The 23,401-nt window shown below is 35.7% G+C and overlaps 1 protein-coding gene across 2 annotated transcripts in view; it reads left to right on the top strand.

The window, feature by feature from the left end:
- FAR1 (fatty acyl-CoA reductase 1) overlaps positions 1-23,401 on the top strand; it is a 76,484-nt gene that overhangs the window by 34,581 nt on the left and 18,502 nt on the right. For both annotated transcript variants that reach the window (XM_057552497.1, XM_057552496.1), the window contains 4 exons: positions 2,730-2,925; positions 13,199-13,374; positions 20,037-20,216; positions 22,940-23,117. In XM_057552497.1, coding sequence (XP_057408480.1) covers positions 2,737-2,925; positions 13,199-13,374; positions 20,037-20,216; positions 22,940-23,117 — 723 coding nt within the window. In that variant the 5' untranslated portion in view covers positions 2,730-2,736. The remainder of the gene's footprint in view (positions 1-2,729; positions 2,926-13,198; positions 13,375-20,036; positions 20,217-22,939; positions 23,118-23,401) is intronic.

The raw sequence follows: 23,401 nt of genomic DNA, 5'->3' as shown, positions 1-23,401 counted from the left end.
GTGTGTCATGCGACTCCCTTCTGGCTTGTAGAGTTTCTGCTGAGAAATCAGCTGTTAACCTTATGGGAGTTCCCTTGTATGTTATTTGTCGTTTTTCCCTTGCTGCTTTGAATAATTTTTCTTTGTCTTTAATTTTTGCCAGTTTGATTACTATGTATCTCAGTGTGTTTCTCCTTGGGTTTATCCTGTATGGGACTCTCTGTGCTTCCTGGACATTGGTGGCTATTTCCTTTCCCATATTAGGGAAGTTTTTGCCTATAATCTCTTCAAATATTTTCTCAGGTCCTTTCTCTCTCTCTTCTCCTTCTGGGACCCCTATAATGCGAATATTGTTGTGTTTAATGTCCCAGAGGTCTCTTAGGCTGTCTTCATTTCTTTTCATTATTTTTTCTTTATTCTGTTCCACAGCAGTGAATTCCACCATTCTGTCTTCCAGGTCACTTATCTGTTCTTCTGCCTCAGTTATTCTGCTATTGATTCCTTCTAGTGTATTTTTCATTTTAGTTATTGTGTTGTTCATCTCTGTTTGTTTGTTCTTTAATTCTTCTAGGTCTTTGTTAAACATTTCTTGCATCTTCTCGATCTTTGCCTCCATTCTTTTTGCGAGATCCTGGATCATCTTCACTATCATTATTCTGAATTCTTTTTCTGGAAGGTTGCCTATCTCCACTTCATTTAGTTGTTTTTCTGGGGTTTTATCTTGTTCCTTCATCTGGTACATAGCCCTCTGCCTTTTCATCTTGTCTATTTTTCTGTGAATATGGTTTTTGTTCCACATGCTGCAGGATTGTAGTTCTTCTTGCTTCTGCTGTCTGCCCTCTGGTGGATGAGACTATCTAAGAGGCTTGTGCCAGTTTCCTGATAGGAGGGACTGGTGGTGGGTAGAGCTGGCTCTTGCTGTGGTGGGCAGAGCTCCGTCTCCAATGGTTTCTTATTCTCTGTTCCTTTTTCGTAGTAGTTTACTCGATGGATGCAATATTCTTTTGAATGACTTGGAGAGTATTTATTAGAATTTAAATTTCCTGTAAATTTTTCATTACCTTAGTTTTCTTCGTGGTTGGTTCTGTTGCTTTTCATTTTAGTCCTTCTTGATTTTGTAGGTATTTCTTAAATATCTCATGATCCTTAGTTATCCATATTTATGAAGGACTAGTATGATTGGTTTTGGTAGCTGATACTGCCTTCCTCTCAGTTTTCTGAAGCCTGATTTTCCAAGAGAGCTTTTCTCCAAGTGGAATTACTGAGAGCTCTATATGAGTTTGTTTTAAGGGCCACCAGCAGCCAGATAATCTGAGGACCTAAAATTTATTTCTGGGACACGAGTGCTCTGAAGACGTTTTTTCTTTTGGTTGTTTCTGTTTCCTTTCTCCCAGTGCCCCACCTCCATTTGTGGATGTACAGAGCAACCTCAAACTCAGCCCTACTTCGCTTTTGTCCCTAGTACCCATGCTGGATGTTCTCAGCAGATCTGGATACTAAGCCTGGGAGCCAAAGTTTATACAGGAAGTAAGACTGTCAGGAGTGGCTCTGCTGTTCTGTGAGCAACCTTTAGTTACCTTAATTTCCCTAAGCTTTTATTCAGCTTCTTGATCCTGAACTTGGTGTTTTCTATTTAGGGGGTTGGGACAGCTCTTGCCTTCTTATGGTCCTTTCCTATGTTTGTTTTGCTTATTAGGTTGTTATTTCTTATGCTATGGCTTCTCTATCAATTTAGTCTCATCTATTTCTTGTGGAAATTCTTTTTTCTTGCCTTCCTTCCTACCTTCCTTCCTTCTTTTCTTTCTGCTTTTAATGGGTTTTCAGATTGTTATGAATTTAATTTTTTATAATTGTGAAAAATTTAGATATAAAATACAGGTATCTACTTCTTAGCTTAAATAAAACATAAATACAATTGAAGCTTCTTATTCTCTTCTCTGATTGTATTATACTCTCTCTAATGCATTTATTAATATTATCATGTGTATGCATTTCTGAACAATAAATAGCATCATTTTGAATGTGTTTGAGCCTTGAATAGTGACATACTGCATGAGTCCTTCTGCATCTTGTTTTTTCCACTCATCATGGTTCTTTTGTGTGTTCATTCTATTAGTATACTCTCTTTTCTGCTGTTTCAGTGGAATTTGGGTAGGGAGGATAAGTCAGTCTATATATTTCTTACTATGACTTTTTTAAAAAGGAGATTTAAGTACCTTTTGAATACATTGTCACTACAGACGTGTAAAAGAAAGGACTTGGTGTTACCTCTTGTTTCAACTGGTGATGATAGGTGAATATGACACCTCACCCTGTTATACAAGCTAGGCAATTGAGTCTTGCTGCTGACCTGTATTTGGTGTTATAAATACTTTTGGAGACAGAGAAACACCACTTATTCATGTTTGGGGTTTAACTGAGGTTTAAGTGGAGATTTGGATTCTTATTGCTGAAGGAATTTTTAGAGGTCACTTGGTACAAACTGTACTAAAGAAACCCAGGCCCAGAGAAGGTGAGTGACTTGTCCGAGGTGGTCCAGGTGAAAACAGGGATTAGAAGCCAGTGTTGCAGTTCATTGTACTTTCCACCATACTACAATGAGCCAAACGTTAATGTCCCCTTTTGTGTTAACGTTGAACTTTGATTTTTGCCTGTCCTTTAAAATACTTATTTGAATACCAAGAGATTTTCAGTATGTAACAATGAACATAAATCTTTGAAGTGATGCTTATTTGTCATATTTTCCTTAGGATCAGAATGGTTTCAATCCCAGAATACTATGAAGGCAAGAATGTCCTCCTCACTGGAGCTACTGGTTTCCTAGGGAAGGTACTTCTGGAAAAGTTGCTGAGGTCATGTCCTAAGGTGAATTCAGTGTATGTTTTGGTGAGGCAGAAAGCTGGACAGACACCCCAGGAGCGAGTAGAAGAAGTCATTAGTGGCAAGGTAAGTATGGAAAATGATCATTTGGAAGAGAGAAAAAAGTGTGTGTTTGTGCATGTAATTATTGTAATCATCAACAGAGTATATTTCTTAAGTATCCTGAAAAAAATTGGTAAAAAAAATCCTATAAGAATGGCAGTAAACTGAATGTGACTTGTGATCAGTAGGAGAAAAAAGCTTTCTTCTATGATGAACAAAATTATATAACAAGTTCTAAATTACCTTTATGGTAAAGGTTTAATGTGTTTTTAGAATATTTGAGGCAGGTTATTTGTAATTACTAGGTGTTTAAATAGTTTCGGAATAATAATAATGAGTTAGTTTTTAACTCCTACTATGCTGTGAGACACAGTGCTTTGATAACAGTTAAAGATTTGTAAGCACTAATTGCTCCCCACAAAAGTATTAGGAAGTAGCAAAGTCACATATTCCCATTTGACAAATAAGAACATGACAGAGGGGTTATATAGAATACAAGAGTATGTCGTACGTTTGAACCTTTAGTAAAATATGGCTAAGAAAAAATGGAAATAAGCTGGAGTAAAATTATTTCATAGTCACAAGCTTTAGAATTTATCTGACATTCATTGTTAGTAAGTTTGGTATAGTAGCTACGTAATTTTTTAGTTACTAGGTAGGTATCTGGTACCTTTTAACCTTCTAGGGCAGCTGTGACTTCCATATAAAAAAACAAAAAAGACCAAAACTAGAAACCTCTGAGTTACTCTGAGCAGTGAAAGAATTGCTGAAAAGTATCAAAAGATATGTTGATTAATTATAGATTAACAATTCTCTAGAGTTAATAAATAATTTATTAGACATGATTTGTATTCCAGCCTGTTTTGATCTTTCAGTAGAAATCCATAGTTAATAGTGGCTGACATTTATTGAGTGCTTAAGTTGTGCCAGGCACTGTGTGCAAAGCACCTTATATGTATTTAATTATCACAGGAACTCTTCAAGGTAAGTACTGGTCTTATTCCCATTCTACAAGGTCATATAATTAGTGTTAGAGCCAATGTCTGTGAACTCTGACGGTTGAACCCAGAGCTCATGCTCTGGTAGGGACAGATGTTGATATGTCCCATTTTACAAATATAGACAGTGAATCTCAGAGGTGGTTATTTTGTCTGAAGTTGTGTAGCTAATAGATGTCAGATATAATGCAGATGACTTGATAACAAATCCCTTTCTACTTTATAGCATTACTTCCCCAATAGATAAGAAAGTAAGACAAAGATGATGGAACGCTTTGTGATAAAATGGGAAAAGTAATCTTGAGAGTTGGATACCTTACTAGTTGTAAATGTTGTAGCTGGTACACACTGAGTAAAAATAGCTTAATTTCCTGAAGCCAATGGCAAAAAACTTGGTGCCCAAGTTTACAGAAATTAAAAGAGAAGATGACAAAAGCAAAAGAGAAGTGTGTGAAGGGCAGCGAATAACAGAGGTTAACATCAGAAGGAATAAAAGTCAGTTTATGGGTTAGGGCAGTAGTGGGAAGCTTATCTCCTAGGAGTGATAAAGTATGATAACAGAAAAACAATTAAGAGAAAAAGAGAAGATACACAGTAAGACCTGTACAGAAGTGTGGGAGGGTTTAAATAAAACTTTTAATTTTCTTAACATTACAGCGTTATAATAAAATACAATCACCAATATTCACTACAGTGACTAAGGATAAATTAAGAAAAGGTTAAACTATATTTAGAATGTTTTCTTTACTAAGATGTTACGTTGTTTGAGAATGATTTCCATTCAAATATAATTTTGGTTCAGAAAGATAAACTTCTCTCTTTTGTGAAGCATCCATGTTTTTCTTGTTTGTATTCCCCCTCCTCCCCATTAAGAGGTAATCCTAGACCCACAGGGTTTTAACAGTGAGGTGTAAATTAATATTTGTTTTTCCTTTTAAAAATAAATTGTTTGAAACTATTAATAGGGCATTAAAGAATAAAAATAATATTTACCTTTGTCCCACTGTTTATTGAGTTTGTCCCCATATGAAAACTTTAAATAATCTTTACTTCAACTAGAAAAACTTCTTTTCTCTGAATTACTTTTTAAAACAAATCTACTTCTTTGAGGGCTACTCAGTTAACAGTATAGCTCACAAGGGTAGTTATACTCTAGTAACGTTCTTCCCATTGCCCCAAACTCTCGTGCACTTGTGTTCTTCCCATTTTCCCTCCCTTCCACAAAGATGTGAGTCCTGCTATATACTAGAAGCTGTTCAGGTTACTAGAGATACAGCAGTGAAGAAAACAAAATCCCAGCATTTGGAATTTACATTCTAGTTAGGGAGACAAGTTAACAACTATATAACATGTTGAATAGTGGCACGTGCTGTTCAAAAGTAAAGCAGAAAAGGGGGATTGAAAGTGATGGAGGTGCTGCTTTAGATACGATGGTCAGAAAAAGTTCTCTCTGAGGTGACGTTTGGTCACAGACCTGAATGATGAAGTGAGGAAGAATCCATGTGGTACGTGGAGGAAGAGTGTTAAAGGTAGAGGGAACAGCACGGGCAGAGGCTCTGAGAACTGCTTGGCAGGTTGGAAGAGTGTCAGAGCAAGCTGTGTTGTCTGCTTTACTGGACTCTGTATAAGGCATGTAAAGTAAATACTAAGTGCTGGAGTATTCCTACTAACACTCTTCCTCTCCCCAAGTGAGGTTTCTGCCTTTTAAAATACAATTAAAATTGTTAATTATTCTTTTAAATTTTTGCTTGTTTGACTTGAGGAAGAGGGCTTCGAACAAATATTTATACTTACACATGAGAAAAATGTAGCTAGTATTTTTAAACTCTTAGATTAAGGAATTATCACGTGAACTTTCTACGTACTTATTTTTAAAAGTAAGATGTGAGTTAAACATGAAAACAGAGAACAGAGTAGTGATTACCAGAGAGGAAGGGGTTGGGGGTAGGGTGAAATGGGTAAAGGGGGTCAACTGTATGGTGACAGATGGAAACTAAACTTTTGTTGGTGAGCATGCAGTAGTGTATATAGGAGTCAAAATATAATGTCCTAATCGTGGAACTTATATGATGTTATAAACCAGTGTTAGTTATCTCAATTAAAAAAAAAGACAAGGGACTTCCCTGGTGATCCATTGGTTAAGACTCTTTGCTTCCACTGGAGGGGGCATGGGTTCGATCCCTAGTCGGGGAACTAAGATCTCGGGTGCCATGTGGCATGTCCAAAAAAAAAGACAAGTTGTAGTCATTTTCATTATTGTTTCTAAATTCTTTAGAGACAATGAAAAAAAAGATGTGAGTTAATATTTCAGTATTTACTACCGTAAAATCTAGCTACATAATAACTATGCTTGAAGAATTTGCCATCTTAAAGTGTGGTAGGTACAAAGGTCATTTTCAGTTTTTCCTGAGAACTGGGAAGATCGACTAAACTGTATTCAATATCATTTTAAAATTAAAACTATTTGGTAGCCTAGTATAAGGACTTTTTAAAAAACGTGATATAATTTATAGCTTTTTTCCAAGTGACTTTTAAAACTCTTGAGCAAATTATTTGATAATGTATATTGACTGCAGTGTATTGCAGACTGATATTATTACCTTATGGCTATATTTTTTCATATCATCCAAATAGGTTGAAAGATTCTGTTTATTTAAGGCAGTGATTCTCAAACTTTTGATCTCTGGACCCCTTTACCTCTTAAAAATTATTGAGGACTTCAAAGAGATTTTGTTTTTGTGAGGTTTTATTTCAAGTATCTTATTGATGTTTATTGTAGTAGAGATTAAAATTGAGAATTTTTTTTTTTTCAGTCCGTAACACCTCTTTATAAAGTTTTGAGACTTTAACAATACCTTACACAGACCACGTGTTAAATACATGTTGAATGATTGATTCAAATAAGATACTGCTATTTAAAACATTTTGCACAAAGCCTGGGCCATAGTAAAAACTCAAAACATGATAGAAGCAGTAATAGCAATGATAGTGATTTAGTAGTTATGATAATTGTAGTGCAATATTAATATTAATATTGATTTATTTTATACTGGATTGCTAGATCATTCATCGAGTGCTGAGAGTTAACAAGAACAATTTTCCAGTCAGGTATTCACACTGTAGTTATGATCTATGCTTCCCCAGTTCAACTCTTCACCCATCCTTTTCTGTGTATAGATTTATCAAAGTAAGCTTTATGCTGTATTCCTCTTCTAGTTTCCTCTTTTCTTTTTTTTTTCTTTTTTTTAACATCTTTATTGGAGTATAATTGCTTTACAATGGTGTGCTAGTTAATGCTTTATAACAAAGTGAATCAGCTGTACATATACATATATCCCCGTATCTCCTCCCTCTTGCGTCTCCCTCCCACCCTCCCTATCCCACCCCTCTAGGTGGTCACAAAGCACCGAGCTCATCTCCCTATGCTATGGGCTGCTTCCCACTAGTTATCTGTTTTACATTTGTTAGTGTATATAAGTCCATGCCACTGTCTCACTTCGTCCCAGCTTACCCTTCCCCCTCCCTGTGTCCTCAAGTCCATTCTCTACGTCTGCGTCTTTATTCCTGTCCTGCCCCTAGGTTCTTCAGAACTATTTTTTTTTTTTAGATTCCATATATATATATGTTAGCATACAGTATTTATTTTTCTCTTTCTGACTTACTTCACTCTGTATGACAGTCTCTAGGTCCATCCACCTCACTACAAATAACTCAATTTTGTTTCTTTTTATGGCTGAGTAATATTCCATTGTATATGTGTGCCAATTCTTTATCCATTCATCTGTCGATGGACACTTAGGTTGCTTCCATGTCCTGGCTATTGTAAATAGAACTGCAATGAACATTGTGGTACATGACCCTTTTTGAGTCATGGTTTTCTCAGGGTATATGTCCAGTAGTGGGATTGCTGGGCCGTATGGTAGTTCTATTTTTAGTTTTTTAAGGAACCTCCATACTGTTCTCCATAGTGGCTGTATCAATTTACATTCCCACCAACAGTGCAAGAGACTTCCCTTTTCTCCACACCTTCTCCAGCATTTATTGTTTGTAGATGGTTTGATGATGGCCATTCTGACTGGTGTGAGGTGATACCTCATTGTAGTTTTGATTTGCATTTCTCTAATGATTAGTGATGTTGAGCATCCTTTCATGTGTTTGTTGGCAATCTATGTATCTTCTTTGGAGAAATGTCTATTTAGGTCTTCTGCCCATTTTTGGATTGGGTTGTTTGTTTTTTTGATATTGAGTTGCATGAGCTGTTTGTAAATATTGGAGATTAATCCTTTGTCAGTTGCTTCATTTGCAAATATTTTCTCCCATTCTGAAGGTTGTCTTTTTGTCTTGTTTATGGTTTCCTTTGCTGTGCAAAAGCTTTTAAGTTTCGTTAGGTCCCATTTAAAATTGAGAAATTTTTAAAGTAAAAGAATATACATACAAGCACACATTCCATTAGCCATCGAGAGTGATGATGTCATTACACATGTAGCTTTGGAAAATTCCTCTCCATACTTGTGAGAGAATGAAAGTGAAAAATGCAAATAATGTTTTACTTTTATTATGAAAGTAGTTTTGACTTTGTGCACTCCCTAAGTAGGAGTCTCAGGGACTCCTAGGATCTTCCACACTTTGAGAACTGGTGCTGATTAAGAGTGTACAGTGTTGCTTAGACCATGTGGGGACAGCCTACAGACACATTCTAATGGATATACTGAATAGGGGCAAATGTTCATGCTTTAAGGAGAGAGTTGACTTTTGCAGACATCCAAAATTAATTTGAACCCAAGCTTGGCAGTAAAGATTCAGAGAATGAAATTGGAGTCAGAAACAAAAGTGATTAGAAAGCTGTGAGCTCAGTTTTGCAAGGGCTCAGACTCTATAGGCATATACCTCCAAAGAAATGTCAGTGATAGCATTATTATTTTTTTTTTTGGAAGAGAATGATGCTCATTTGTCTATCTAAATTCTTATAGTCCTGTTGGAAAAAACAAAAAAAATTAGCAAATCCTTACATAGCAACTAACCAGACTTTTTACTTTGAATGAACTTCGTATACCTTTGTGATAGTTCTTTGGATTAGAACTAATTGTCATGTCACAGTAGCTTTTCTTTGACATCATGCAGCAGATACTTAACATGTTGCTTTTATTTTTATTTAACTGTAGGATGTAAAATCCTTTCTACAAAATTTAGAAGTTATCCCTAAACTTCTTAACTATTCAGATAGTGTACGTTAGTGTCTCTTCTTTTTCCTCTTTCTGATTTTTTGCCAAATCCTTTTGGAATTCTTTGCTTCCCTTAAAACCTGTGAGAAGGGAGTCATCAAGGGGGCTATAAGACCACAAGGCCTATTTTAAGTAATAATGCCTCCATGTGTGTTTTGCTGCCATCTCTGCCCTTTGTTTACTCATCTTGGCATTTTATCATGAACCACTTGTAATTGGTATATTGTAATTCCCTTCCCAACACCCTCCCTCCCCCTAGTGAGAGGTTATTTATTCTTATTCATTTTTTATTTTTAAGAAAACATTTATTGTGCCTACTCAGTGCTGGGCACTTGACTTGATGTAAGGGGTTGAATTCAGGAATAAATAAGAGTCCCTGCCTTAATGGAGCCTACAGTCTAGAGAGTTTTTAAGAGGGAGGGAGAGAGAGTGTAGAGGTGTTAAGAGAGATTGGATAGGAGCAATTATTGAAGCTGATGTCTTGGTTGGAATTGAGGACCTAAGTTAAATGTGAAAGAGTTGGGCATCTTCTCTGGGGTCTCCAGGGTAATGCTTCTAAAATTTTTCTGCACCAGTAAGTCTAATTTGTAAAGAAAATGATTATCTTTTACTGAAAGCCTGAAATTTCATTGAACTTTTATAGTTTAGTCTAAACATATGGCCATTATTTTCAATATAAAAATGCCTTGTCCCCAAGTATTTGTCTAAAAAATACTTGACTAAAATACTCTAAAATTTTGTCATTTTATCTTATGCTTTTAATTCCCCCCGGCACATCCCACCACTTACTCCTAGGGCCATTCATTCCCACTTAGGTATAGCCTTTCTGGTGAATCAATAAAATGAGTTCTTTTTATATCAAGTAGCAGTGAATATGTACACTTAAAGTTGTTAAGAAACTTTTAGGTAGAGCCTTCTGTGATTTTGAAACAGGAATAAAAGCATAGGCATAGAGCATATACTGTAGTGGGACATTGTCTTATAGCAGAATTTCTCAACTTCAGCACTATTCACATTTTGGGCCAGATAATTCTTTGTTATGGGGAGCTGTCCTATGCATTGTAGGGTGGTCAGCATTCCTGGCCTCTACCCACTAAATGCCAGCAGCTCCCTCTCCTCACCATCCCAGTTTTGACAAAGAAAAATGTCTTCAGACATCACCAAATGTTCCCTGGGGGCTAAAATTGCCCCAACTTGAGAACCACTGATTTACAGGAATGTCTCTGGGAAGGTAAACCTCATTGCTGGCAAGGAGTGAAAATAGTTGACCATGAAATAAATTCTGGAAAGGGAATAAAATACATTAAAGAGGGCATTAGTGGACTTAGTAAAGTCGGAACTAATTGGGGTACCAGTGGGTTAAAAACTTTGGAGGGGCTTCCCTGGTGGCACAGTGGTTGAGAATCTGCCTGCCAATGCAGGAGACACGGGTTCGAGCCCTGGTCTGGGAAGATCCCACATGCCACGGAGCAACTGGGCCCGTGAGCCACAATTACTGAGCCTGCGCGTCTGGAGCCTGTGCTCCGCAACAAGAGAAGCCACGATAGTGAGAGGCCCGTGCACCGCGATGAAGAGTGGCCCCCGCTTGCCGCAACTAGAGAAAGCCCTTGCACAGAAACGAAGACCCAACACATCCATAAATAAATAAATAAATAATTAAAAAAAAAAACTTTGGAAAAGATGGTATTGAATAAAGAGATGGTAGCTAAAGAAGGGAAGAGCATCACATTTGAGATGTAACTTGTAAAACAGCGTGATCACATATTGATGGTAGTGGTGGACATATCTGATATGAAGGGGAATTAAAGGTCATTGGCAATCTGGGAGAATGAAAAAGTCTGAATTCAGTGTGTTAAAAGTACTTTTCTGGTCATTTTCAGGCTCCTTTTCTCTGCTAACCCCTTAAATATTCTTCAGAATTCTGTCCTTGGCCTTGATCTCTTCCTACTAGGTCCAGTTAGGTAATTACTCAGCACCTTCTGTTTTATGTGAGGTGAAAAGTTGTATTTTAAATTAGATTTGGAAAAAGCTTCATATAGTCTGGACCTTGGGAGCTCATCACTGCTGCTACCTGGGTGATATTCTCCCAGGGCTACCTGTGTGGTTAATAAAATCTATATCAGTAGTCTGGCTCTTTCTTCCCTGAACTCAGGACCCACAGAGCCAGTTATCTCTACTAGACCAGTCTTCTGGGGTGTTCTCATTGACACTTTACACTCAATGTTCACAAAACTGAACTCGTATCTCCATAGCTGCACTTCTTTCTCTCCCAGTGTTTTCCACCTAATGAATTTATTCACTTAACAGGTGTTTATCATGTCACTGTCTTGCCAGGCACTCTGTTATCTGGGGCCTTTGTTCTGAGCAAAATAGACTCTAGTCCCTGTCCACGTGGAGTTTATATTCCTTATCCCTCGTCCAGTCATTGGCCAAGTCTTACTGAGTTTTTTATATTTCCCAAAGATTAGTGCTCTATTACTTCTAGGTGGTTATACATGCTACTTTCTCTACCTGCAACACTATTCTTCTACTTTATAATCTCAGGTCCTTCCCAACTAGCAGGGCTAGATGTTGCTCCTGTACAGTCTCATAACACTTATATTATCCCTATTTTATTACTTATAACATTATATTTTAACTGTCTGTTTACTTGTCTAATTTTTCTTATTAGACTCTAAATAGCTTGAGGCAAAGGTCATAATTCTTGTTTTCTCAGTGTCTAGAAGGTACTTAGTTCATCTGAAATGCTTAGTAAATATTTTATTAACATAAGAAAACAATAATATTGAAGTCACTAGCTAGCAGTGGTGGAGGGGAAGACTGTTACTTACTAAAAGTCACCTGGGAAGGTGAAAGAGAGTACCATATATGTTTTATAGACTTTTTTCCCCAGATTTCAGAATCTCTGCTTAAACTACAAATATGGACTTTCAATGGAGTGGAGAGTCAGGGTGTAATAGAACAGTGATCTGGAGGTGACATCAGTGTTCCTCTATAAAATCTGGGATAAAAAATTAAATTTGACTCACAATTGAATGTACCTTTATACTGTAACCATTTTGGGATCTGATTCTCTAGTTAAATTTATTCCTTTGAGTATACTTAAGGAATATTGAATTTTCTATTTTCAAGTTAGAATCCTATATGTATATCTCAAGTTTATCCAGCTTCATATTCACATTTGCTTACCAACTTTTTTTTCCTTTAACATACTTTGTTTTTCCCTTTAAAATTTTTCTAAGATTTTAGGTAGAGTATGATTAATGGTATTTTAATCTACTAAAAGAGACTAAAACCAAAATGAAATGAAGTGATAAATTAAGGTTTGGATTTTAGAAATCTGAATGATCATTTTATTTTTATTTATTTATTTTAAAATGTAATTTATTTATTTTTGTCTGAGTTGGGTCTTTGTTGCTGCATGCAGGCTTTCTCTAGTTGTGGAGAGCGGGGGCTACTCTTCATTGAGGTGCACGGACTTCTCATTGCGGTGGCTTCTCTTGTTGCAGAGCATGGGCTCTAGGTGCGCAGGCTTCAACAGTTGTGGTGCGTGGGCTCAGTAGTTGTGGCTCGCGGACTCTAGAGTACAGGCTCAGTGGTTGTGATGCACAGGCTTAGTTGCTCCGCGGCATGTGGGATCTTCCCAGACCAGGGATCGAACCCGTGTGCCCTGCATTGGCAGGCGGATTCTTAACCACTGCACCACCAGGAAGTCCCTGAATGATCATTTTAAACATTGTTCTGATGTCTGTACTGCTTATGTCTATTCTGAGAGATAATATAATCTAATCAACAAAAGCATGGACAGTTAAAATTTAATTCTGCAAGCTACCAGCCCTGTGTCCTTTGGCAAGTTACTTAACCTCTCTGTGTCTCAGATTCCTCATCTATAAAATGGGGATAATAATGTGGACCCCATAGAGTGTTTTTCATACAGAATGATAGCAATTTAAGCAACCTTAGGATTCACGTAGTTGAAATTTAAAAAATAGTGATCCTTGGGGGAGGAAAAGGTGGTGATGATGGGTTTTAGAAAATTGAAAAATACTGCCCTAAAATGTTTTTCCCCTTTGATAGCTTTTTGACAGATTGAGAGATGAAAATCCAGATTTTAGGGAGAAAATTATAGCAGTCAACAGTGAACTCACCCAACCTAAACTGGCTCTTAGTGAAGAAGATAAAGAGATCATCATAGAGTCTACCAATATTATATTCCACTGTGCAGCTACAGTAAGGTTTAATGAAAATTTGAGGTAAGTAAAGGTACTTATATGATATTTGAACTGCGGCATAGTTAAAAGATCTAATTTGAATTCTACTTTTTAGTCAAGTCATTTGAAAGTGTTTTGAACATGTTTGCTCTCTGTTAATTGTAGCATTCCGTGTCCTACAGAGCATTAAAAGAATTTTCTTTCTCAACAGTTTAAAAACATCGGATAGCTAGTATATGTTTATTAGAAGAAGTTGCCATGAATTTATATATGGGGCAGGGAGGAGGCAAGAGATGGGAAGTGTGGAGTAGAAGAAAGAGAAGTTTACCTTGGGTAGGAGTATTAGTCTTAACAGCTAATAGTGTTTATTTCCTCTGCCCTCCATTCTTTCAGAAGTGTATACCCCAGCAGCTTTGTCTACTTCACACATATTCATCTGAAAATTTTAAAAAGTTAGGCTCAGGTTTTGCAGAGTAAGATGAAATGGCTTATACATTGAAGTCATACTTTGTTTTTGTTTTAAAACTTTGGTATCAGTGTTAAGGGCAGGGTACATTGGATATAGGTTTACTTTAAAAACGGTTTGGACTTCCTTCAAGATGCCCTATTTCAAGAAAAAAAATAGCATTTTAAATGGTCACTATGTTTTTAAAAATCTAACAAATACGCATTTCAAATAATGGTGCTTAATTCAGAGCATTTTTTGGTGTTATATACAGTTTTATAATGTTAATCTAATTGTATGGTCTTACAGCAATTAAAATGGTGCACACTTCTTTAGGTTTCATAATTGCCTGAAGGGCTTCTTAAAATGTTTTTAAGTTCAATTCTGATTGTGAAGGGTTTTGAGATTATCCCCCATATTGTCTATGTATAGAAGTATAAACCTTAATCGACATTGTATAACATGACAGTTCAGTGCCAAAGCATTACAGTGAGTTTTGCCTATATTGCAGGTGATGATACTATAATAGTCCCTTAGATTCCTCTAACAATGCTTTATAGTTTCAGGGTGTTTTCTCGCTCATTATTTCATTCCATGCTTAATGTTACCCAATGTAATATCATGGTCAAATCCATTTTATACTTGAGGAAGCTGAGGCAGCACTGTATAATGGAGAGGGCGTGAGCTTTGGAATTACATACCTTAGTTCTAATCTTGACTTTATCCTTTATTATCTGGTGGTAATAATTTATTTACATTTTAGTTCTTTTTATGCAGCAATTATGTGTTCAGGATTCAAAAGTGACAAAAGAATCTTATTAGAACTATAGTATAATCTCATTTTCATAAAATATGTGTGTACATAGATGTGTATTTATATACATATCTTTTAATATCAGCCAGTTATTATATTTGGATAGTGTGATTACAGGTAGGTTTTTAATATGAAATAGTCCATCTAACTGGTATTTTTCCCTGTAGTTCTAGCTTTCATTTCTTTCATAACCAAAAGAAAGAGTTCACATAGCCTTATGAAACTGTTTTCAAGGAAAAAGGTATATAGATACTTGATAATTATGGTATAGTCCTCAAAGGGAAAATCAGATGCTTTTAAAGGGGAAATTGTTTTGCAGACAGGCAACATTCATTAGGGTGAAACTCATCCAAGTAACCTTACGAGGAGGACCAAAGTGTAATACTTTTGGGGAATGTTCTCTCCTCTTTCTCTTCCCCTCAGGGTAAGCAAGGTTATGATTAACAAAAGGGAAATCTTTTTATTATTATTCTTTCTTCTTTCACTAGAGATACCATAGTGGAAGGAGGTAGACAGGTGAACAAGAAAATTTATTGTTCTTCTCTTCCTTGTCAGGGCATGCATATTTACTGACCCAATCCTAGTCATTAATTGAAATTATTGTCTTCTGTGGAGCAACTTTAATGGATATTGATGTCTAAGTGGTGATACTACAACATTCTAAAATACTGTAGGTTGACATATAATAACTACTTACAGAACAATTATTCTTTATAACCAGTTTTTAAGTTAGCCCACAAATAAAAAATGGTTCAGAGCCTTTACTGCCAGGACAAGAAAATCCAGATTTTACTCCCAACATTATACTCTGTATTTTGGGGGAAATCAAAATAAATTGTACACAGATCCTATTTGCAAAGTCCATATTGTCTATTAGAGGAGATGGAATATACTTAAATAACCATAAAATAGGATAGAAAATGTAGAGTTACTGAAGAGCATACATTAAAGTGTTGTGAGAGTTGAGAGGTGGCAGAGCTCATTTATTTTCAGATATGGTGGTCTATAAATCTTGAAGTGGGAAAAAATGGATATCAAGATTAGGAATTATAAAGAAATACTGACAAAAGATGAGGAGAGGGTGATATTGAGGATAATAAAGGGAGTTACTTAAATAATTGACCATAGGTATGGTATCTCTTAGTAAGGAAAGTGAAGGTAGAACAGGGCCATTGGACTTGAGAGTAAAGAAGTGTCAGGAGACTAGAGACCATGATGAGGACAGAAAACAGGCTTAAGGGCAGAAATGGGAGGACAGATAGTGTGGTCTGGGGAAAATTCATAGTATGAGATTTTAGAGATAGAGCAATTTTGGGTGAGAGGGCCCAGGGTATGAACATGAGAGTAGGTGTTTAGAAAGGAGTGGAAGTAAAGATCGATGATTTAGAAAAGATCAAGAAAACTGTTGAGCCTAAGGGCATGGATTCTCAAACTTTAGAATGTATTATGAATCTTAAGGATTACTGGAAAATGTGTTAAAAATGCGTAATCTTGGACTGTATTTGCCAAATTCAGACCCTCTAGTTTTGAGATAATACCCAGGAATCCTCATTTTTAATAAGAGCCTAGGGTGTGATTTAAATTACAAATGACTGGGTCCCCTACCCTGATTGATTAATTGTCCCCTTAATAGACATCTGTTTCTATATCTTCATTAAGTTAAAATAAAATCAGCAGCAATATAGTGATGAGATCTCATGTAGGTAGTATTTTCTCAGAGGTGGGGAAGGGAGTGATGAGGGAGAGATCAGAATGGCCTGGGGAACTTATATAAGATGTGATTTAAGACACATTAAAAAGTGTCTGAAGATGAGGTCCAGCAATCTGCATTTTAAATAAGCTCACAGGTGTCTGTCAAGCAAAGCATGATCTCTGGTTTAAGGTCTTGTAAGTGTTATCAGCATAGATTTTGAACAACCCAATATGTCAATAGAAGACAGGTGAATAAGAAAATTTCTTGGCAGTTCAAGTTGAGTTTTTTCCTTTATTAAAGTGGTTTCTATGTCTACATTAGTGATGGACCATAATTACAAAGATTTGTTCATTTTTGCTCTCCCCCCCAAAAGCCAGTGTTACATAAGATGTGTTGAATCCCCATAACCAAAACATAGTGAGAACTTTATTTTTGTTTGGTACTACTAAATGCTTTCAGATCTAACATGTCAGGGTCTCAGCCTAAAGTTCAAGGTGTACAAATTGGATGGTAGTGAAACAGAGTGAGGATACTAGCCTGGCAGGGATCCTAAGAGTTATTTACATGGGCACAAAATGCCTTCAGGTTTGCGCTGTCAGGTGTGGATGGATGGGAAGAGGTGAGTAGGCAAAGCTCAGGAGTGCTTCCTCTCTCAAGTTATTCCTTATTTTCAGTGACCCAGAAATTCTGTCACCATCCTCAGGAACCTGTAACAAAATATCCTTTGTGTTCTGCTCCCAAAACATCACTCTCCCTACCACTATTGTTTTGCAAATGCAAAAGAAAATGGCACATTGCCTTATAGTCTAGTGGACAGTATCCTCTCTGTGAAACGTCTTTTTTGCTGGATATCTATTTGAACAGATTTTCCTCCCTCAGTTGAGATAAGGAAGGAAAAAGATACACATGTTTTTAAGACCCCAACCCAATTAGTCCATTAAAAAAATTTTTTTTCCTTTCAGTATGTTTTCATAGGTTCTCAGATAATATTAAAAGAAAAAATAAGTCCCAAGAGTTTTTCCTCTCATGAACTATTTCTTACTCCTAGTGACCCAGAACTTGTTGTTCTGTCCTCAGAAACCTGTAACAGGATATTCTCTGTATACCTTTTCCAAAACAGTACCCTCCCATTCCCACTGTTTTGCAAATGTGATACGCATCAAAGAACTACTTTACAGTCAAGTAGACCAGATTCTATCTGTGACATATCCTGACCTTTTAAAAGAACAGTTGGATTTTTTCCTTCTTAAATACTGAACATGTAAGAATTTCGGAAAGTACTCAAAACTATTTTTATTTTTTAAAAAAATTTTCTTGTGATCTGTCTTTGAAAATATGTTGTTTTCCATAAAACGTAAACATAGAATTTGTAGTTTTACTTATTGAAACAATTTCCATATTTCTAACTTTTTCATAGTTATAATTTTCATGATGTGATGATATTACATCATGTTACTATACTGTAATTTATGTCATGTTCACTTAGTATAGCAAATATTGGGAATTTTTCTGAGGGTGTGGAGAAAAGGGAACCCTCCTACGCTGTTGGTGGGAATGTAAATTGGTGCAGCCAATTTCTATGGAGAACAGTATGCAGGTTCCTCAAAAAACTAAAAATAGAGTTGCCATATGGTCCAGCAATCCCACTCCTGGGCACATATATCTGGACAAAACTATAATTCAAAAAGATATATGTAACCCTGTGTTCATAGCAGCACTGTTTACAATAGCCAAGACATGGAAACAACCTAAATGTCCATCAGCAGATGAATGGCTAGAGAAGATGTGGGGGGTGTGTGTGTGTGTACACACACACACACTGAAATATTACTCAACCATGAAAAAGAATGAAATAACGCCATTTGCAACTACATGGATGGCCCTAGAGATTATCATATTACATGAAGTAAGTCAGAAAGAGAAAGACAAATACCATATGATATCACTTATATGCAGAATCTAAAATATGACACAAATGAACTTATCTACAAGACAAACTGACTCACAGACATAGAGAACAGACTTGTGGTTGCCAAGGGGTAGGGGCGGGGGAGGGTTGGATTGGGAGTTAGGGACTAGAAGATGCAAACTATTATAGATAGAATGGATAAACAACAAGGTCCTAATGTATACACCGGGAACTATATTTAATATCCTGTAATAAACCATAATGGAAAAGAATATGAAGAAGAATATATATGTATAACTGAATCACTTTGCTGTACACCAGAAGCTAACACAACGTTGTAAATCAAGTATACTTCAATTAAAAAACAAAAGCAAAAACACAACCAAAGAACCCAAAAAACAAATTTAGGGAATCTTAATTTCTTTCTATTTGAAAAATTACGGTTAGAACAAGTTTTTCCTCTCAGTTAATTTCAGTGGGTTAACTAGATTAATAACTCTGTCATTTCTATAATTCCTGGTACTTTGTCCTAGTCTCTTTCAGATCAGTTGTATCAGTTTATAGTGTCACCAACAGTGTATTACTTTGCCAGTTTTTTCACAGTATTACTGGTTTTGGGTATTTCAACTTTTTTTCCCCTCAAGTAAGTTATAAACAAAAGTATAATAGAAAGCAAAAACGATCCACCCCTTAAGTAATATTTATTGAATGCTTATTTTGGGACTATGTTAAGAATAATACTGATGAATACTTGCAAGCTATTTTGTTTAATTTAACTTTATACAAATCTTAGTAGTTAGTCTCCATTACATATTCTCCTTTACAGATGAAGAAATTGAGGCCTGAGTGCTTGAATGACTTTACAAGGTCACCTAATCCTAGCTGATAGGCAAGCTAAACCAGGATTTGAACCCAGGTCTTATTCCAGGGTCTTGTTTTTAATCCTGTTTCACTTCATAATCTATATATTTAAAAAATATTATTCACACAGATTTTCCATGTTTTTATAGTTGTCAATTATTTTAATGGCTGTATTCTTTCATTGTGATAAGATACCTACTTTATTAAACCATTTCATAGTGAATATTTGGGCTCTCTAGGCTTTTACTATTACTAGATGATGCTTCATCGATTATTTTTCTGCATATATACTTTTGCATTTGTGAAATTATTTACCTCAAATAAATTTCAAGAAGGGAATATATAGATCATCTTGGGGTCTTGCATTTGCCTCTCGTAACAAATGTATTATAACACCCCTTTGAATTTTGTAAGGTAGTCTTAAAAAGGTGTTTGGGTTAATTGCTACAAAGAGAGAAGTAAACATACTTTTACTTGATTATATATTAATATAATTTAATGTTTTTGAGTTTTCTTTGACTGTTTTACCCTTATTGATGACTCTACCATAGCATTTTAAAATTACTTAATGATTCTTACTTCTCCTGGTGGTATAGCCATTTCATAAAACAGTATGCTTTCAAAAATCAAGAGGCAAAAGAAGTCTAAAATGACTTCAAAAATGTATGCATAAAAGCCAAAGACTGAAATTATCTGTGTCTATTTCTGGGTAATTTAAGAATTTTAATTTGTGCTTTTATTTTTACAATCCTAATATGAAGTTTATTTTATAATCAGAAGAATTGTAAACACAACTGGTAGAATGGTTGTACTTCATGTTGAAATAACACACAAAATCTGAGCTAAGGGGTCAGTTGTAAAGAAACAAAAAACTCTTTGTCCCTTTCTGTCTCTGATGCTCTAAAATGGAAATAAGATTTTTTTAACAGGTGAAAAAATGACACAGCTTCCCAATTTTTTATTGTCACTTTTTCTTTTACAGAGATGCTGTTCAGTTAAATGTGATTGCTACACGACAGCTTATTCTACTTGCACAACAGATGAAGAATCTGGAAGTGTTCATGCATGTATCAACGGCATATGCCTACTGCAATCGAAAGCATATTGATGAAGTAGTCTATCCACCCCCTGTGGATCCCAAGAAGCTGATTGATTCTTTAGAGTACGTTTGTTTGAAATTTATATACATTAGCTTTGACCCCAAACTTTGGATCCAAGTTTATCTATTTACATGTATCTCTTGGTCTGTTTCAGTTTCTCTCTCTTTCTCTCTAAATCTCCACCCACACTTATGTATACATTTATCTCTTCCTTATTCAACAAATTATTATGTATCTACTATGTTCTTTTTATTGTATAGATTTGTACCTAAATGACTCTCCGTAAAGTCAATGTGTAAAGTCAGTGTAGAGCTTTCACTTTTGACCAGGTGTGATGGTTGGAGGAAAGCCTCTGAACAACTCATCCATGGTATTAGAGTCTCCGTTTTCCAAGGAATCAATCTTAGCTGCTAAGAAGTGCCTGATATCCGTGGAGACTAATGACTGCCTATTCAATAGCAAGTTCTAGTTTATTAAAAGATTATCCTTTTATTTTGCCCAATAGAGTACAGTTGACCCTTGAACAACACGGGTTTGAACTATGTGGGTTCACTTATACGCAGATTTTTTTCAATAAATAAGTACTCTAGCACTACACAATCTGCAGTTGGTTGAATCTTTTGATGCAGAACCATGATACAGAGGGCTGACTGTAGAGTTATATGTGGATTTTTGACTGCGCAGGGGTCAACGCCCCGACCCCATGTTTTTCAAGTGTCAACTGTATATCTACAGAGGGGCCTTGAATTATTAGGGAATCGGAGGAGTCATGGTCCTTTAATTGATACTCCTAGTGTTGTTGTTTATCATCTTTCTGAGGACTAGGATCCTGTCATCAATGATTACTTGAGAAATGTTTGCATTTGATGGATACAAATAGGCATGGCCAAGATTTCATTTGCTTCAGCCTGTACTTTCTCATCGAGTGAAACAAACAAACAGGATCAGAGCAAGAATAAATAAAGGGTCTTTTCTTTTATAGACGATAATTATAGAAAATTCCAGTATCTGTATCTTCACATATTTGTTAATCCTCATATAATATTCCTGTGAGCTTTTTCCTCCTTTATTCTGTTTGCTCTTAGGTCTCTTTTCTTCCAAGGAATCCTATTCACGTTCAGCTCTTCAGTTACCATCCCCTGTTTTCTCAGTCGAATTCTTTTCTTCCCAAGGGTGCTACAGAATGTTGATAGCTCCTTCTCCAAGTTTTCTTCTAAAATAAACACATAAGTCCACTTCTTTACGGCTTTCCTGGAAATATGAGGAAGTGGACAGATTTGTAAGAAAACTAATAAGTATGGGAGCTTACTGAGACATTCTTATGGTAATTCCCTGGTTTCTGTTTTCTAATTCGTTTCTTAGATGGTCCCAAATATCTACCTCATTTTCCTCAGGTCAGTAGGCAGAAGTGTTTAATATCTCTGGGAAAAGCTGGGTGTGGAAGTTAATAAATCTTTTTACTTTTTCTCTTATTAGCAGTTTGTATATCCAGACATCGAAGTTGCTGAGAAAGAGCCTATAACCTTCTAGTTCTATTATTTCCTTTCTTCGCTTACAAAGAAATCTGACCAACTGGCCAACAGATAATTTTAGGATAACTCATAGATTGGCTCTGTAAACTCACTCCAGTGATGAGGCTTACTGACTCTAAAGTCTTTCCTCGGTTTAGCCAGTTTTGTTTTTTTTTAATATAGCAACTCTCTCTTCCATTTTTCAAAGTTCATCTCCACTATGGAATTTTTCCTAAGTTGAGTAGCAACCTCCCTTCAATTTTGTTAGTGTTCTTTTCCTTCTACACGCAAAAAGTACTTCCACATACAGAAGAAAGTTTATCTTGATAGTCTCCATTTTATGCATCCTTATCAGTTGGTATGGGTATCATTTGTGCACTGATAGAATACTTAGTATGCATGCAAGTATGCATTGTATTATAGACAGGAAGAAAAACTATCTGAAAACAAGTACATAATGTATTGGAATTAGAAATTTAGACTGGAAAAGACTATAGAGATCACCTAGCGTATCACCCTCCTCTTACAGATTATCATAGTAGAACTTCTTCAGAGACACTGAGAGAATTGGAAGAATTTTGTGACTTCATAGTAGGTTGCTAATTGAATTTTTATAGCGTGGTTGAATTTATTTTTATCATTTACCCCAGTATTTGTTAGTGTTGCTAGTGAGAGCATAACAATTTTTAGTGCTTCACCTTAAATATTTAGATTACTAGACCTTTTATGTTGATTGTAAATGTATGTTCATTTAAAATGTATATAATTTACATGTTATGCTGTTATGGTGATTATATACAAATCTATAATTCCTAATCTGAAACCCTTGGGGCCAGATGTATTTTGGAATTTATTTAGACTTTAGAAAGGAAATATAATCTATGTATTGTGTAATATGAAATAACTTCAACTGGATTCGGGGTAGCACCCCTCATCAAACACATAGGAAGTATATGAATACTTACAACTAAATGATTTAAAAAAAAAAAAAAAAGACCATAAATCAGTTCTGATTCACTTTTGCTACCTACCATATGATTTATGAAAGAACTCTTGTTTTTCAGACCTTCGTGGATATAGAAACTGGATATAAGAGATATGGAGTTCTGGTTGATATTTAATGAAAGTAAAGCTAATTTCCATTTTTTTAGTAAAAGTTGTTGTCAAATCACTTGAGTCAGAGCAACAGATATGTTTGAAATATGCAAAGTGGTTTTTCATTTTATAGTAAAACATCCGAAAATATTTTTGCATGCAATTTCTTTGTTTACCAGGTGGATGGATGATGGCCTAGTAAATGATATCACACCAAAATTGATAGGAGACAGACCTAATACATACATATACACAAAAGCATTGGCAGAATATGTTGTACAACAAGAAGGAGCAAAGCTAAATGTGGCGATTGTAAGGCCATCAATTGTTGGTGCCAGTTGGAAAGAACCTTTTCCAGTAAGTTGTTAGAAATCTTTGTAAATAATTGGAATTGGGAATTTTAAGGCATAATTCTGTACAAAAAGAGTTGGCAATTTTTTATGAGCAGGTTTTGTTTACCGAACATGGCTTACTATGGCAAAGTTGTTTCCGTTTGTAGAAAGAGGCACTCTTATTGGTACTTTTATTTCTAATGTAATACTGTATGTATAGATATGCAGATCAGTTTTTAAAATGTTAATTGAAAATTAAATCGAAGGCTATGGTGTTGTCTGGAGTCAAAGGAGACCATGAGTTTTCTT

The sequence above is a fragment of the Balaenoptera acutorostrata genome, chromosome 9, assembly GCF_949987535.1.
Source record: "Balaenoptera acutorostrata chromosome 9, mBalAcu1.1, whole genome shotgun sequence".
NCBI lineage: Eukaryota > Metazoa > Chordata > Mammalia > Artiodactyla > Balaenopteridae > Balaenoptera > Balaenoptera acutorostrata.
This window is presented reverse-complemented; position numbering and strand designations above follow the sequence as displayed.